Source organism: Psammomys obesus, unplaced genomic scaffold, assembly GCF_907164565.1.
Source record: "Psammomys obesus unplaced genomic scaffold, mPsaObe1.curated_primary_1811, whole genome shotgun sequence".
Taxonomy (NCBI): domain Eukaryota; kingdom Metazoa; phylum Chordata; class Mammalia; order Rodentia; family Muridae; genus Psammomys; species Psammomys obesus.
The window spans coordinates 15,087,549-15,105,552 of NW_026594428.1; the positions used below are offsets into that span (position 1 = coordinate 15,087,549).

An 18,004-nucleotide genomic window follows, 5' to 3' on the forward strand; every position below is an offset into this window, starting at 1 on the left:
CTATCTATCTATCTATCTATCTATCTATCTATCTATCTATCTATCTATCTGCTTATCTATCATCATCTATCTTCATCATCATTATCTACCTACCTATCTATCTTGAATGTTGCATATTAAAAAATGTTATATTTTAAAAATGTATTGCATTACATTTTGCATTCAGTGTTGAAGCTGATATTCTAGACTCTACAGCAAAGCACCATGGAGAAAGACATTGGCTGATGTTCTAAAAATATGTTAGGTTTAGGAAATGTCTGCTCATTTACACTACAAAACCAAGTGTTAGCATAACCTACTTGTCATGAACAGCAAGCCTTTGCTATTGAAATAAATTTTGATTTACTTCATGACTAAAACAATAAAAAGAATTTTTGTAAAATATATAAATGTAAAGCATCAGGTACTATTTAAATTTTTTTTACTAACAATCTTAAACTTTATTTTAATGAAAAAATTGGTTAGACTATCATAATCATTCTTTATTTGACATCTTTTTCCCCTGAAAACTTCTGAAATCTCTTCCAGATAACTATGATAGATGCTATTCCCACCCTTATAAATGCAATTAAGATGATCTACAGCATCTCTCACTACTATAACACATCTGAGAAGATCACATCTCTGTTTGTAAAGGTGAGTGTGTAAGAGAGAGTCTGTGGTCACATAGTTGTCAATGGCCATTTTTTTTTTTTAGATAATTAAAACTTGTTAACTTGGCTCGATCCAGTATCTGTGCACTTTATATTTAAAAGGACTTAATTTGTCAATGGATATAAATTCACACGACAGGTGACTTTTTAGCAAAGAGAGCATTGTTTCCTAAAGTAATTGTTATAATACACATTCTATTTTATGTTTGAAAAACTAAGTTGTTTTTCAGAATTTTCCTGTGTGATTTTTAGCTTCCCGTTATTTCTTAATTATTTTAATTAAGAAAAAATGTTATTAGGCCAGTTATGGTGGCTTGTGGCTGCAATCCTCACACTTCAGACAAGAGAAGATGATTTTTATGACTAATTGTACTATATAGTGAATTCTAGGCTAGCCTGTACAACAGAATAGATCCTGTCACAAAACTAACTAATCAGTCAAAAGGACAAAAAGTGCACAAACCATAACAAAAGAACACCCCATTCGCTAAACTGCACCAATCAAGAATATAAGAAAAACTGTATTTGACTGGCTGTTCTGTATTTCTCTTTCACTTTGCAGCTCCACGTTTATTTTACTCCACATATGTTTGTTTAGTGTTAATACAATAATAACCATGTTAATAAGACACAGTGTTTCAGTAATCTACAAAGTAATTAAAAATCTCCTGGCCCAAACTATGACGATGTTTAAACTGTACGACCATATTCTGACCTGTAGGTATTTTGGGTCAGAGATGATATCCCCTGTGTAAATGAGACACAAGAGCCTATTTCTATGATTAATTGATATTTCATGCAGATTATTTCATGTCCTTGTTAATCTACCAATGATGGTCAGAAAGTTTTGTAACAGACATTTTCAAGTAGAATAATGGGAGAAGAAATTGTATATTAACCCTCAGCTCCCAACATACACACACATGCACACACACACACACACACACACACACACACACGTGCTCACACACACACACACACACACACACAACACATGTGCTTGCACACACAGTCTTAAAACCAACAGGCACCAATGCATGGCTAATATTGATTTGCACATACCCTAATTTTTAAGATTTATTTATTTTTATTTTTATTTATTTTATTTTTATTTATTATTTATTTTATTTCATTTTATTTACGTGGATTTTTTGCTTGCATGTATGATGTTTATGTACCATGGGCATGCCTGGTGCTTGTATATGTTAGGAGAGGATATCGGATCCCCTGGACCTGCATTTCCAGATGCTTTTTTAGTCACCATGTGGGTGCTGCGAATCTAACCTGGGTCCCCTATAAGAACAGGAAGTGCTCTTAATTGCTGAGCCCTGTCTTCAGCCATAACTATCACTTCTTGACCTGATTGGTACCATCCCTGTTATGTTGTACAGACAAATAATTATGCTCTTGGTTTATTTAAAAACAATAAGGAAACTTGAAGAAGATATTTGAAGTTTGGAGGGATGAATATGATGTTAACGACTTTCTCCATTAGCTTCATCTCTGTTTCTCTGGTGTCCTATTTTTGATATTTTCACTGCAGGTCATGGTGCCATGAACTGTCAAGTTGGACGGGACTTTACATGGTGCTAGTTAACTGTGAGGTAGACATTAGGAAACAGGATCTGCAGAGGAAATTCTAGTGGCTGTTAGACAGGGGAGCCAATCCTTCTGTTGGTTAGGATCTTCATTTTTGTGTAAATGTGTGAGCCCCATGGTTGATTTTCCATGGTGTGGCCAACTCTGGTTTCACAGATGGTTTTAAAATTGATTCTTTGACAATTCCATACACATTTGGGTCACAATTACATCTCTGTCCTGTATAATACCCCGTCTATTTTGCCAATCCCCACTTCCTCCTGCCAAACTTCCCATCCTAACTTCCTGTCTTTTATTTTTGCTTTTGATTTGTGACTCACTGGGCATAGGCATGGAGCCAGTCACTGCCCCGAGTAACTTACCACTGGCTCTCCACTCTTCAGCAACAGTGATTCCTCCTCTGTCATTCTGGGATTGCCAACAGCAATCCAGACTGTGGATTTTGACTGTATCAGAGAGTCAGGGTTCCTCAGGGTTGTGAGGGAAAAAAAGCCGAAGATGAAGGTCCCAGACTGGATTCTGGGAGGAAAAAGATATGAGGAGACTATACAGATTCATAATTCATTAGAGTTTTATGTACCTAACATGATTTTATTGGGGGAACTCCAGGTGACAAATCAGATGATATCTGCATGCAAAGCCCATATCACCAATAATGGGACTGCCACCATCTGGAGCCAGCCTCAGGACATTGTTATGCAAAAGATATCTTCTGCGATTAAACTTAAGCAGGTAATGGAGCTTAGATTAGTAGTGTGCTCTGATGTATTTTTTTTTTCTGCTACTTTTCTGAGACTATGTTAAATCATTTGACAATAATATTTTTGGTTGCTAAACAGAATAGTAACTATTATCTTTTTGCAAAATAACTTTACAGCTAAGAAAATTGAATGTTAATGAACATTCTGGGAAAGTTTATCAATTTAGTCTACAAAAGTTCTGAGCTACACTGGTAACTAATATTAGATAGTTTTCTTTAAGTATTGTATAGCCTGATGGGGAGATGGACTTAGGGTGATTCTGTTACTGAAATAGTGGATCCTAAGAGGACAAGACACAGGTTTAGTTGCACTAGGAATGATATCTTGTTGGATTAAAAGATAGGGAAAGGTAATGATTCAGACTGATGACTAAATGCAAAAGAATGCAATTATGAAAAGACTGAGATTTTCAGTTTAATTTTGCTATCACCTTCACTTGAGAAAGACAATGAATCCCTCCCTCTCCCTTTTCCTCCCTCCTTTCCTCCCTTTCTCTCTTCCCTCCTTCCCTTCCATGATAGGGGCTGAACCCTGATCTTGTATATGTTTGATATGCTCTACCCCGAGTCACACTTCTCTTATACTATTTGTACTTGGCTGTCAGGGATACCAGCGCTGCTTCCAGGAGACAAAACAAAAGCTTAAGCAAAACCCAAGTGAAAAGCAATTTGACTTTAGCGAGATGTATATATTTGGAAAGTTTGAAACTTTCCATCGACGTCTGACTAAGATAATGAACATCTTCACAACCTTCAAGACATACTCAGTCCTGCAAGATTCTAAAATAGAGGGGTTGGAAGATATGGTGACAAAATACCAGGTATTGTATGTTTAAGTACTACTTTCTGTCACTGTCCATAACTAAACTGGAATATTTTACAAAACAGTGATATTTAGGCAAATCATTAGTACATAATATAAAATGTTTGGATTCTTTAATTGGATTTATTTGAGAATTGTATAATGGTACTAGTATATTTTTTTCAGAAATGTGGGTACAAGCATGATGTCCCAATCATTTCAAGTTAATAATCTTTAAGCAAAAGCATTTTCATTAGTAGTACAAGAGAACTGTTAAAATATAAGTTTTCTTTTTTAAAATTAATTGCTAAGACATGTCTCATTATAAAAAAAACATGCAAATAAATAAAACCACCACACACCACAACTAAGCAGACCCAAAGTCAGACAACTTAATGAAACTATGTACAATTAGAATTGGAATTTGAGATGGAAGCTGTGAAGCTCCACATTAGATTTTACACTTTCAGTACTGAATATATTTTATGCACTCATGCATCACCAAGACCCAAATATCTCTGACATAATTAGAACTAGAACAACACTTAGCTTTGACTTCTCTTTCATTGCAAATATCCATTACCTGCATCGGTTTCTTCTTCATCCCCCCTTATTTAGATTTTCATGTTATCTTTATTCATGCAAAAATAGCTAATAAAGAACATACTGTATCTCAGGCACTATTTGACATCAAGATTTGAGTGACATTTAATTTTCTGTTTACATTTTATTTCTATACATGTTAAAGTGATATAAAAAGAGCCAGTGTGATGGTTTAGCAGGAAAAAGTGTTTGCTATGCTAGCCTGACAACCTGAGTTTGATTGTCAGAACACATAGTAGAAAGAGATAACAGATCCTCAAAGGTTGTTCCAAGATTGATACGGGCAGGCTGTGACATGCACAAAACCCGCACTCTCATGCATGCCTATCCAACACACTAGTGTATACAGCCATTGAATAAGAGATCACCGGGTTTCTGGCCCTAGTTGGTAATCTAGACAGCACCCACAGCCGAGGCTCAGTGGACGACAGGAGAGAAGACTGTAGAAGCCAGAGGGCCAGCTACTGCCAGACAGTGTCTTTCAGACATGACAGGGATATTGCACTCACACAGTCTCAGCCATGTGGTTGCCTGAAGAAGACCTACATAATGACCGTGCCAGTCAACACTGCCTAGGTGGATGAGAGAATTTTCACAAGGCCCTGCTTTTAGATGAAGAGCTACACACATACACACACACACTCACACACACACGTGTGTGTGTGTGTGTGTGACACCAATAATTTCAGAAGACAGGATCATGAATTTGAGAGGGAGTGAGAAGGAACATGGAAGGAGTTGGAAAGGGGAGATGTTGAAATAATATTATGCTATATGAAATTCTTAAAAATAAAAAAATTGAATTTAACAAGGAATATATGCTGAAAACGTGAATTAAGGCAGCTGCTCCACACTAGTCTTAAGCGTGTCACATGCTACACGCACACTCACTGTCTCCATATGTAAGTGCGCTTGTTCACATGGGCACAAGGAAGAGTACAATGTTTTCACTAGCGGACTGGACTCCAGAAGTTTAGCAGCTTGCACATCTTTCATGCGTTGAGAGATTTGAGTGGAAACGACTTTGAAGAGGAGATCTTGGAAGGAGGCCCAAGACTCTTCATAAAAATTACATACTCTGTCAACAATGTGGGGCTGCGAGTTTGAGAACGGCTTAGTATCTGGTTAAGAATGATCACAAAGCATTACTGCTCATCATTCTGAGCAAACAAAACTTCTGATAATAGTGTTTTCAAGGATGAATCACCTAATTTATACTCTCCTACTCACAGACTGTGGCTGTACAGGAGAGCAAAGAAATTAACTCTAGATCATCGGAAAGCAGTAGACTGTGTTTGACGGTTCACTTGATGTGTTTTGTTTGGGAGGTGAAATCTTTCCTGTGGGTCTTAGGGAACCTCCATTTCCTTCCTATCTGGTTTTTATTCTGTTAAAGTCTTGTTTCTCTATTCCTTGGGATTATTTAAGCCTTTCAACAAAAATAATGTTTAATTAAATTCTGCTCTGGGCTTCTTTTTAATTAACACATGAAACTTTTGAGAAACAACCTGTTTATTTTCAGGTGTGGTTTTAATTGTATATGTTTGTCCAAATAATCTTTGTGATGGTGATTCCTTTGGATGGGAAATGGCAGAATTTTACTGTGTGAAAGACAAATAGCACCAGCCAATGAGAAAGGCAGAAAATAAGGTTCCCTTTAAATAGACATCTTCGTGGGAACCATTTAAAGGCTACAAGTCTTGAGGACTGAAAGGAAAATGGAACACCGCTGTCATTTCTTCCATCTGTTTTAGGACATTGTTGCTGCCGTAAAGAAGAAGGAATATAACTTCTTAGACCAGCGGAAAATGAATTTTGACCAAGATTATGAAGAGTTTTGCAAGCGCACTGATGACCTTCATGTAGGTTGCATAGTAAAACCCCTGGGGAAAGACACAGGTTCTCTTCGTCCTTTCTGTGTTACCCTGCTCATCATTCCCCATTCAGAAGACAGAGGTGTCCCCATCACAGGGGATGGAAGGAAGAGGGGCAGCGATCTCAGCCTCCATTTGGTGATTTCAGATGAATAACTGAGGGCTCTTTTTCCTGGTCTAGACAGTCATAAATACAGCTTTGGCTAATGATTCGTCATCAGACTTCTGCCCATCTTCTGTCTTAGTTCTTAGGAAGGTAACGTTCATCCTCTGTTGGATTGTTCCATAGCTTCATTAAACTGACATTTGTTTCCCTTCATTATCATAGAGTAATAATTGTGATAAGAAGTAACCTAACTGTTGGCTATGTCTGCAGATTCTAAAGGCAGGGCTGTAGCTGGTCTTAGAGACTGTGGTGCTGGGGCCCTTTTTGGCAGTCGCTTTCCTTCCCATCATATGTACTCACTACAGGCCAGTCACCCTGACTTTCAGCCCTCCTGGGCAGCATGGCCTTATCAGCATTAGAGAACACATCAGAGACGCAGTCTAGCTCCAGGTTCCTGGGGAAAGGATTTGGGTCCCAGCCTTAGGAACGAGTGTACACCCTAGAGCCTATTGGGTGTGGGGCCATGTGATAAATAAAGGATAGGTGGGGTAGCCTGGAGCTAATCAGAGAGGATCTTTGTTATTAGGAAAGGGGGGTCAGGGAGGCTAAGGTGGGAGACAAGCTTAGACGCCTGCCCCCAGGTTAATACGCAGAATTCCTTCACCCGTAGGAATATCAGGGATATAGTTTTCTAATAGGAACAAGATCAGGATGGGGAGATAGCACAGTTTATGATGTGCTTTCAATGCAAACATGAGGACCTGAGTTTGAGCCCCAGAACACACACACACACACACACACACACACATACACACACACACCCATTTTAAACCTAGGTATATATAAAGCTCAGCAGTCGTGAGGTGGAGGGAGGAAGATCGCTGGCCAGTAGCCTTCCTCCCTTACTTGGTGAATTTTTTTCTAAGTACATTAACTTTATTTTTTTTTTTGTTAATTACAGTTTATTCACTTTGTATCCCCCCATAAGCCCCTCACTCCTCCCCTCCCGGTCCCACCCTCCCTCCCCCTTCTTCACACATGCCCCTCCCCAAGTCCACTAATAGGGGAGGTCCTCCTCTCCTTCCTTCTGATCTTAGTCTATCAGATCACATCAGGAATGGCTGCATTGTCATCTTCTGTGGCCTGGTAAGGCTGCTCTCCCTGCAGGGGGAAGTGATCAAAGAACAGGCCTATCAGATTATGTCAGAGGCAGTCCCTCTTCCTATTACTATTTAATCCACTTGGACACTACACTGCCACTACATCTGTGCAGGGATTCTAGGTTATCTCCATGCATTGTACTTGGTTGGAGTATGAGTCTCTGGGAAGGCCCCTGTGATCAAATTTCTGGTTCTGTTGCTCTCCTTGTGGAGCTTTTGTCCTCTCCAGATCTTACTATTTCCCACTTCTTATATAAGATTCCCTGCACTTTGCCCAACAATTGTCTATAAGTCTTAGTGTCTGCTTTGATAGTCTGCAGGGCAGAGCCTTTCAGAGGCCCTCTGTGGCAGGTTCCTAGGTTGTTTCCTGTTTTCTTCTTCTGATGTCTATCCTCTTTGCCTTTTGGGATGGGGATTGAGAGTTTTAGTCAGGGTCCTCTCTCTTAATTAGTTTCTTTAGATGTACAGGTTTTAGTAGGTTTATCCTATGTTATATGTCTATATGAGTGAGTATATACCGTGTGTGTCTTTCTGCTTCTGGGACAGCTCACTCAGGATGAACTTTCCAAGGTCCCACCATTTACCTGCAAATTTCATGATTTCCTTATTTTTCATTGTAGACTAGTACTCCATTGTTTAGATGTACCACAATTTCTGCATCCATTCTTCAGTTGAGGGGCATCTTGGCTGTTTCCAGCTTCTGGCTATTACAAATAAAGCTGCTACAAACATGGTTGAGCAAATGTCTTTATTGTGTGCTTGAGTCCCTTTTGGATATATACTTAGGAGTAGTATGGCTGGATCTTGAGGAAGCGTTATTCCTAGTTGTCTGAGAAAGCGCCAGATTGATTTCCAGAGTGGTTGTACAAGTTTACATTCCCACCAGCAGTGGAAGAGAGTTCCCTTTTCTCCACAACCACTCCAGCATGTGTTGTCACTTGAGCTTTTCATCTTGGCCATTCTGATGGGTGTAAGGTGAAATCTCAGGGTTGTTTTGATTTTCATTTCCCTAATGGCTAATGACATTGAACATTTTTTTAAGTGTTTCTCTGCCATTCGATATTCCTCTACAGACAATTCTCTGTTTAGCTCTGTTCCCCATTTTTTAAGTGGATTACTTGGTTTGCTGTTTTTCAGCTTCTTTAGTTCTTTATATATACTGGATATGAGACCTCTGTCAGATAAAGGGTTGGTGAAGATTCTTTCCCAGTCTGTGGGCATTCTTTTGTTTTGATGATGGTGTCCTTTGCTTTACAAAAGCTTTTCAATTTCATGAGGTCCCATTTATTGATTGTTGCTCTGAGAACCTGTGCTGTTGGTGTTCTGTTCAGGAAGTTTTCTCCTGTGCCAATGAGTTCAAGGGTATTCCCCACTTTTTTTCTAACCGATTTAATGTGTCCCGTTTTATGTTGAGGTCTTTGATCCACTTAGACTTCAGTTTTGTGCAGGGTGATAAATATGAATCTATTTTCATTTTTTTACATGTAGACATCCACTTAGACCAGCATCATTTGTTGAAGATGCTGTCTTTTTCCATTGTATGGTTTTGGCATCTTTGTCAAAAATCAGGTGTCCATAAGTGTGTGGGTTTATTTCTGGGTCCTCTGTTCGGTTCCATTGATCCACCATTCTGTTTCTGTGCCAGTACCATGCAGTTTTTATAACTGTTGCTCTATACTACAGCTTAAGATCAGGAATGGAGATACCTCCAGAAGATCTTTTATTGTAGAGGATTGTTTTAACAATTCTGGGTTTCTTGTTATTCCATACGAAGTTGAGAATTTTTCTTTTCAGGTCTGTAAAGAATTGTGTTGGTAATTTGATGGGAATTGCATTGATTATGTAGATTGCTTTTGGTAAGATGGCCATTTTTACTATGTTAATCCTGCCAAGCCATGAGCATGGGAGATCTTTTCATCTTCTGATATCTTCTTCTATTTCTTTTTTCAGAGACTTGACATTTTTTTCATGCAAGTCTTTGACTTGCTTGGTTAGGGTTACACCAAGGTACTTTATGTCATTTGTGGCTATTGTGAAGGGTGTTGTTTCTCTAATTTCTTTCTCAGCCCTTTTGTCTTTTGTATACAGGAGTGCTAATGATTTTTTTGAGTTAATTTTGTATCCAGCCACTTTGCTGAAGGTGTTTATCAGCTGTAGGAGTTCCCTGGTAGAGTTTTTGGGGTCACTCATGTACACTAACATATCATCTGCAAATAGTGATGATTTGACTTCTTCCTTTCCCATCTGTATCCCCATGATCTCCTTCAACTGTCTTTTTGCTCTAGCAAGGACTTCAAGTAGTATGTTGAAGAGATGGAGAGAGTGGGCAGCCTTGTCTTGTCCCTGATTTCAGTGGGATTGCTTTAAGTTTCTCTCCATTCAGTTTGATGTTGGCTATAGGTTTGCTATATATCGCCTTTACTATGTTTAGAAATGTGCCTTGTATCCCTGATCTCTCCAATACTTTAAACATGAATGGATGTTGGATTTTGTCAAATGCTTTTTCAGTATCTAGAGAGATTATCATGTGTTTTTCTTTTTTCAGTTTGTTAATATGGTGGATCACATTGATGGATTTCCATATATTGAACCACTCCTGCATGCCTGGGATGAAGCCTACTTGGTCATGGTGGATGATATCTTTGATGTGTTCTTGTATTCGGTTTGCAAGTATTTTGTTGAGTATTGTTGCATCAATGTTCATAAGGGAGATTGGCCTGAAATTCTCTTTCTTTGTTGGGTCTTTGTGAGGTTTAGGTACCAAGGTGACTGTGGCTTCATAGAATGAGTTTGGTAGTGTTCTTTCTGTTTCTATTTTGTGGAATAGTTTGAAGAGAACTGGAATTAGCTCTTCTTTGAAGGTCTGGTAGAATTCTGCGCTGAAACCATCTGGTCCTGGGCTTTTCTTTGGATGGGAGACTTTCGATGACCGCTTCTATTTCCTTGGGGGATATAGGGCTATTTAATTGATTTACCTGGTACTGAGTCAGCTTTAGTGAGTCTAATTGATCAAGAAAATCGTCCATTTCATTTAGATTTTCAAATTTCGTGGCATATAGACTTTTGAAGTAAGTCCTAATGACTGTTTGGATTTCCTCAGTGTCTGTGTGGTTAGGTCCCCTGTTTCATTTCTGATTTTGTTGATTTGGGTGGTGTCTCTCTGCCTTTTAGTTAGCTTGGCTAAGGGTTTGTCGATCTTGTTGATTTTCTCAAAGAACCAGCTCTTGGTTTCATTGATTCTTTGATTTGTTTTATTTGTTTCTAATTGATTGATTTCAGCCCTGAGTTTGATTATTTCCAGCCGTCTACTCCTTTTTGGTGTGTCTGCTTCTTCTTTTTCTAGGGTTTTTTAAGAGGGCCATTAATTTGCTTGAATGAGCTGTCTCGAATTTCTTCTTGAAGGCACTTAGTGCTATGAATTTTCCTCTTAACACTGCTTTCATTGTGTCCCACAAGTTTGGGTATGTTGTGTCTTCATTTTCATTGAGTTCTAGGAAGACTAATTTCTTTCTTTATTTCTTCTCTGACCCAGCTGTCATGTAGTAGCAAATTGTTCAGTTTCCATGTGTGTGTAGGCTTTTTGCTATTTCTGTTGTTGTTGAGGTCCAGCTTTATTCCATGGTGATCAGACAGGATACAAGTGATTATTTCAATCTTCTTGTGTCTGTTGAGGCTTGCTTTGTGACCAACTATATGGTCTATTTTGGAGAAGGTTCTATGAGGTGCTGAGAAGAAGGTAAATTCTTTTGTGTTTGGGTGTAAGGTTTTATAAATGTCTGTTAGGACCATTTGATTCATGACCTCTGTCAGAGATATTGTTTCTTTGTTTAATTTCTGTTTTGTTGACCTGTCCTTTGTTGAGAGTGGGGTGTTGAAGTCTCCCACTATTAATGTGTGGGGATATATATGTGGTTTAAGTTTTATCAATGCTTCTTTTACAAATGTGGGTGCCCTCGTATTTGGGGCATAGATGTTCAGGATTGTGACGTCTTCCTGGTGGAATTTTCCCTTCATGAGTATGAAGTGTCCTTCTCCATCTCTTTTTATTAATTTTGGTTGAAAGTCTATTTTATCAGATATTAGAATGGCTACTCCTGCTTGCTTCTTGGGTCCATTTGCTTGGAAAGCCGTCTTCCAACCCTTTACCCTCAGGTAATATCTATCTTTGTGCCTTAGGTGTGTTTCTTGTATGCAACAGATTGCTGGGTTTTGTTTTCGCATCTATTCTGTTAGTCTGTGTCTTTTTATTGGAGAGTTGAGTCCATTGTTGTTGAGAGAGATTAATGACCAGTGGCTGTTAGATCCTTTGATTTTGATGTTGGGTGTGGTCATAAGGTTGTGTGCTTGGTTGCTTTTTGTTTTACTGTAGTGAGGTTAACTATTTCCTGTATTTTCTTCAAAGTAGCTAGTTTTCTTGGGTTGTATTTTCCCTTCTAGTGTCTTCTGTAATGCTGGATTTGTGTGTAGGTATTGTTGGAATTTTTTTTTTGTCATTGAATATCTTGTTTTCTCCATCTATGAGGACTGAGAGTTTTGCAGGGTATAGTAGCCTGGGCTGACATCTGTGTTCTCTTACGGTCTTCATGATATCTGTCCAGGCCCTTCTGGCTTTCATAGTTTCTGTTGAAAAGTCAGATGTGATTCTAATGGGTTTGCCATTATATGTTACTTGGCCTTTTTTCCTTGCAGCTTTTAGTATTTTTTCTTTGTTCTGTATACTTACTGTTTTGATTATTATGTGGCGGGAGGATTCTTTTCTGGTCTAATTTATTGGGTGTTCTGTAGGCCTCATGTATTCTTATTGGCCTCTCCTTTAACTTGGGGAAATTTTCTTCAATGATTTTGTTGAAAATATTTTCTGGTACTTGGACCAGGGAATCTTCTTTTTCCTGTATTCCTATTATTCTTAGATTTTGTCTTTTTATGTTGTCTTGAATTTCTTGAATTCTGTGTCAGGAATTTTTTAGATTTAACATTTTCTTTGACAGATAATCTATTTCTTCCATTTTATCTTCCACACCTGAGATTCTTTCTTCTGTCTCTTGTAGTCTATTGGTTATGCTAACCTCTGTAGTTCTGTTTTCTTCCCTAAGTTCTTTCTCTCCACAATTTCCTCCATTTTTGTTTTCTTTAATTTTTCCAATTCTATCTTCAGATCTTGAGCCATTTTGTTGATTTCCTTCACCTGTCTGACTGTATTTTCCTGTTTTTCTATCAATTCTTTCAGCTGTTTGTTTGAACCAACCTGTTTCTTTTATTTCATTCAGTGATTTAAGCATTTCCTTTCTAAAGGCCATAAACTGTTTGGCTCTAACTTCCTCTATTTCTTTACAGATGGCCATATTTTGTTTTTGTTTATCTTTCTCTAGGTCTTTACATATTTTATTTTTTTCCACTGTTATCATTTTCATGAACATAGTTGTTAGGTCATCTTCTTGGATTTCAGTTATGCTGGGGTGTCCAGGGCTACTCGCCCCTGGATAACTGGGTTCTGGAGATGCCATATTACTCTGTCTTTTGTTGGTTGAGCTTTTATGCTGGCCTCTTCCCATTGGGCTATCTTAGGTGTTTGGGGTTAGTTTCTGGTGGTTCCTGGGGATCTTTTGGTGGAGAGAATCCCCTTGGTAGAAAGCTGGTTTTTCTTGAAGGAAGTCTTCTCAGCTTTTTGGGTATAGTCATTGGATGGCTGACATTTTTCAGGATTTGCCGCTGCTCCCTCAGGGATAGAGACCTGAGTGGTAACTGTGGTCTTTGTTAGTCGAGAGCGTTCTCCTCTCACCCAGGGAAGTCCTGGAGACAGCTGCCCTGCTTCTGGGTTTCTTGCTGTAAATTTAATGATTTGCTGCTGTGACCTGTGTGTCCCGTGGTTTCGTCAGTTTTGTTAGGGATAACTAGTTGCCCCTTGGAACCATATCTGGGGGTTGATCTCGGGGATTCTGGGCTTTTGTAGGCCTGAGGTTGGGGCTCTGTGTCCTAGTCCCAAGCAGTAATCTGTGGTGGGTGGGTACCGCTGTCCTGGTAACAGCAGGCTATCTGGTGCACAGCAGGTCCCTGGGTTGGACCGGTCTGTGGGACCTATTCCAGGGATATACTGGGTGGCCTAAGTCTGTCCTCTTTGCTTAGTTCCCTGTGAGCATTTCTCCTGACAGTGACTCCCAGTCTCTGTTGCTCTGGGGCACACAGTTGGAGAGCCGGCACGCAGCAAGTGTTTGTGCCTGCTGCTGGAGCCCAGTCCAGTGAAGGCGACTTGGACCCGCCGTTCTGTGAGACTTTTTCCAGGGTAGGACTGGGTGACCCAAGTCAGAACCATTTCCTTCTTTCCCTGCGGATTCTTTCTCGACAGGGACTCCCAGTCTGTGGTGTTTTTGTGCCCACCGATCAGCCTGGGAAGGTGATCGGGACACGCAGGTGTGTGGCTCTGGTCCGGCGACCTAGTGCCTTTGCGACCCGGGATCTCTTTCGGGTTCTGGCTGGGTGGCCTGAGCTTGGACCCACCTGATTCCCATGCTGTGGGGGTTTCCTCTCACCTGGGAATCACGATCGCTGTTGTTTTAGGGCCCAGAGTTCAGTCTGTACAGGAAATGTTGTCCTGCTTCTCAGAAGCCCTGTTCTCCTGGCGCTGCCATCTTGTCGTCCCTGTCTACTTGATGAATTTTAAGCCAATGAGAGATTCTGTCTCCAGAAGAGGTGGATAGTTACTGAAGAACGATACCTAAAGTCATCCTCCGGCTTTCACATACAGATATGCACCTGTGCATGCATTGAACTCTCAGCAACTTTATACTTACTTGCACACATATGAATATGCATATACGCACACACATATACTTCCTCTTGAAGCAAAAGGATAAAATGGCCACTCTGCTTCCATCTTCCTAAAATTTATGGTTTTGAGCCCTAACTTAGTGCATGTGGAGGGGAAATGCTGTGAGGTGTTTCGGGAGGAGTGAGTTCAAGACAGAGCTGTGAGAAAGTGCCATGCATTTTTTTCCTTTGATGTTTGTGAATTAATTTAATAATCACAATGCTCCTAGAAAGTGGGTGCTCTTGTTGCTCTCACTCTGCAGAGGGGAGACGAGACTGTAAGTCAAGTTTCCATCTGTGTGTTTCTCCAGAGATTCTAGCCGCTCAGCAGCAGCAGCTCCTCTGGGGAGGTTGACATATGGTGGGCATCCAAAGGGAGGGGTCATGTTTTGTCTCACGTGCTTAATAAGAAGGTGTAGAGTTATTCAAAAAAAGCAGCCATTTACTCTGTGCAGTGGAGTTCCAGGCTTCAGCACTGCGGACTGTGAAAGGAGAAATAAATACACCGTTGAAGTGGGCTTGCCCTTGCTGTGCTCACTGATAGGATTTAAATGTGAACATGCATTAAGTTAGAAAAGAGGAATGGTTGTAGCACCGAAAGGGAAGGGGAAGGGTGGGTGTGATATCAAAAGTGACGAGAAAGGAGGGAAAAGTCAGTTATAAATGAACAATACCCTGATATGTGTCGGAATGAGAATTCAAAGGTGAGAAGGCACAATCCTATAAAAATTCACGGGGGTCGTGGTGTATAGAACCCACACATAGAACTTGGCCACTACCGTACCTCACAGGACAGGATGTGAGCCTGGGAGAAGATAACAGTGTCTTTGTATTCCTCTGAGCTGAGAACTGGAGGCTGTGACTGATGTGGGTGAGATGGACGAGAGCATGAACAGAGGCGTGTGTCTTCTCACCGTGCTGAGAGCAGGGCTGTGCAAATGCTCTGAAGCCTCGAATTAAGGCATTAGTCACGTGCTCCAGTCCTGATCTGGTAGTTTTCTTCTTTGTTTAAATGAAAAATGATTTTTTTTAAAGGAATGGTACATAAGTAGCAATTTTTATGTCACCTTACCTCTCCCGTTGTCTCAAATTGTTGGTCTGTTAATATATGTATGCTCACACATGTATATCGTGTAATAACCTGCTGAGCCCATGGACAGTCTCTCATGTGCACACATACACGAGCACTCTCACACACAGACACTTAAAGCTCACCATATGTCTATCTCATCTTCTATCTCAAAAATAGGCCAGTTCTGAAATTGCTTTACTGGTTACATAACCTCTGACTTGTTCATTTCTTTCTCTTCCTTTTTCCCTTAACTAATATGTTTTCACTTTGTCTCTGAAACAAATCCATTCTGTTGCATTTAACTCATATCTCTGTAAAACTGGGGTAAAAGTCTCCGTACCTCCCAGGCTCTGAGTGGAGTCGGTGGGGCGAATGGGGCTAATGTATGGCAGGAATCAAAGAATGGAGGGGGTTGCAGGGAAAGATCTTGGGGTCTCAGCCGTCCAGGAATGACTGAGATCAGAACTCTGCTGGTGAGGGGATGGAAGCTGCAGTTAGGTCCATGTGGTACTAGCAGCACAAGAGTGGCAGTGTGCTCCAGTTGCACAGGGCGGCTTGATAGAAGCGATGAGTGATTCCACCAGGCAAGGAAACAAGGTTTAAAAAAATTAATTAATTAATTAATTAATTAATTACAGTTTATTCACTTTGTATCCCCCCGTAACTCCCTTCCTCCTCTCCTCCCAATCCCAACTTCCCTTCCTCTTCTCCACCCGTGTCCCTCTCCCAGTCCACTGATATGGGAGGTCCTCCTCCTCTTTCCTCTGATCCTAGTCTATCAGGTCTCATCAGGAGTGGTTGCATTATTTTCCTCTGTGGACTGGTCAGGCTGCTCCCCCCTCAGAGGGAGGTGATCAAAGAGCAGGACAATCAGTTCATGTCAGAGACAGTCCCTGTCCCCATTACTATGGAACCCACTTGGACACTGAACTGCCATGGGCTACCTCTGTGCAGGGGTTCCAGGCCATCTCCATGAGTGTTCCTTGGCTGGAGTATCAGTCTCAGAAAAGAACCCTGTACCCAGACTTTTTGGATCTGTTGCTCTCCTTGTGGAGCTCCTGTCCTCTCCAGGTCCTGCTATCTCCCACTTCTTTCTTAAGATTCCCTGCACTCTGCCCAAAGTTTGGCTATGAGTCTCAGCATCTGCCTTGATACCCTGCAGGTATCAAGGCAGAGGCCCTCTGTGGTAGACTCCTCTCCTGTTCCCTGTTTTCTCCCTCCTCCAATGTCCATCTTCTTTGCCTTTCTGAATAGGGATTGAACTTCTTAGCCAGAGTCCTCCTTCTTGATTAACTTCCCTAAGTGTACAGATTCTAGTAGGTTTATCCTATATTATATGTCTAATATCCACTTATGAGTGGGTATATATGCTGTGTGTCTTTTTGCTTCTGGTGTACCTCACTCAGGATGATCTTTTCCAGTTCCCACCATTTACCTGCAAATTTCATGATTTCCTTGCTTTTTATTGCTGAGTAATATTCCATTGTGTAAATGTACCACAATTTCTGTATCCATTACTCAACTGAGGGGCATCCGGGTTGTTTCCAGCTTCTAGCTATTACGAATAAAGCTGCTACAAACATGGTAGAGCAAATGTCCTGGTTGTATACTTGAGTGTCTTTTGCATATATGCCTAGGAGTGTTATAGTGGATCTTGAGGAAGCACTATTCCTAATTGTCTGAGAAAGCTCCAGATTGATTTCCAAAGTGCTTGTACAAGTTTACATTCCCACCAGCAGTGGAGAAGGGTTTCCCTTTCTCCACATCCTCTTCAGCATGTGTTGTCACTTGAGTCTTTGATCTTAGCCATTCTGATGGATGTAAAGTGAAATCTCAGGGTCATTTTGATTTGCATTTCCCTGATGACTAAGAACGTTGAACATTTCTTTAAGTGTTTCTCTGCCACTCGATATTCCTCTATTGAGAATTCTGTTTAGCTCTGTACTCCATTTTTAATTGGATTACTTGATTTGTTGCTGTTTAACTTCTTGAGTTCTATATATTTTTTGGACATTAGCCCTCTGTTAGATAGAGCGTTGGTGAAGATCCTTTTCCAATCTGTAGGCACTCATTTTGTTTTGACGACAGTGTCCTTTGCTTTACAGAAGCTTTTCAGTTTCATGAGGTCCCATTTATTGATTGTTGCTCTTAGAGCCTGTTGAGGAAATTGTCTCCTGTGCCAATAAGTTCAAGGCTCTTCCCCACTTTTTTCTTCTAACAGGTTTAGTGTCAGTTGTTATATTTAGGTTGTTGATCCACTTGGACTTTAGTTTTGTGCAGGGTGATGAAACATGTTTTTTTTTTTTTTAAATAAAAAGTAATACAATGATCTTCTGGGTTTTACTTAATTAAATTTATATTTAAAACATAACTTGAACTGAATATTAAATGAGTAACAAACATATTATGCTTACTTTTTAATGCATTCTCTTTAGGCACAAATTTGCATAATAGTAAAAGACATGGTTCTCAGGACAGCTGGGCCTCAGTTTCTGGCTTCTGGACACTTATATTCCTTTGAGGCTCTTTCTTTCTTTCTTTCTTTCTTTCTTTCTTTCTTTCTTTCTTTCT

At 40.1% G+C, this 18,004-nt stretch overlaps 1 protein-coding gene across 1 annotated transcript in view; it reads left to right on the top strand.

The window, feature by feature from the left end:
• The window catches only part of Dnah5 (dynein axonemal heavy chain 5), a 298,260-nt gene that overhangs the window by 32,481 nt on the left and 247,775 nt on the right, over positions 1–18,004 (top strand). The window contains exons 9-12 of the mRNA XM_055619009.1: positions 529–636; positions 2,862–2,984; positions 3,618–3,833; positions 6,172–6,279. Coding sequence (XP_055474984.1) covers positions 529–636; positions 2,862–2,984; positions 3,618–3,833; positions 6,172–6,279 — 555 coding nt within the window. The remainder of the gene's footprint in view (positions 1–528; positions 637–2,861; positions 2,985–3,617; positions 3,834–6,171; positions 6,280–18,004) is intronic.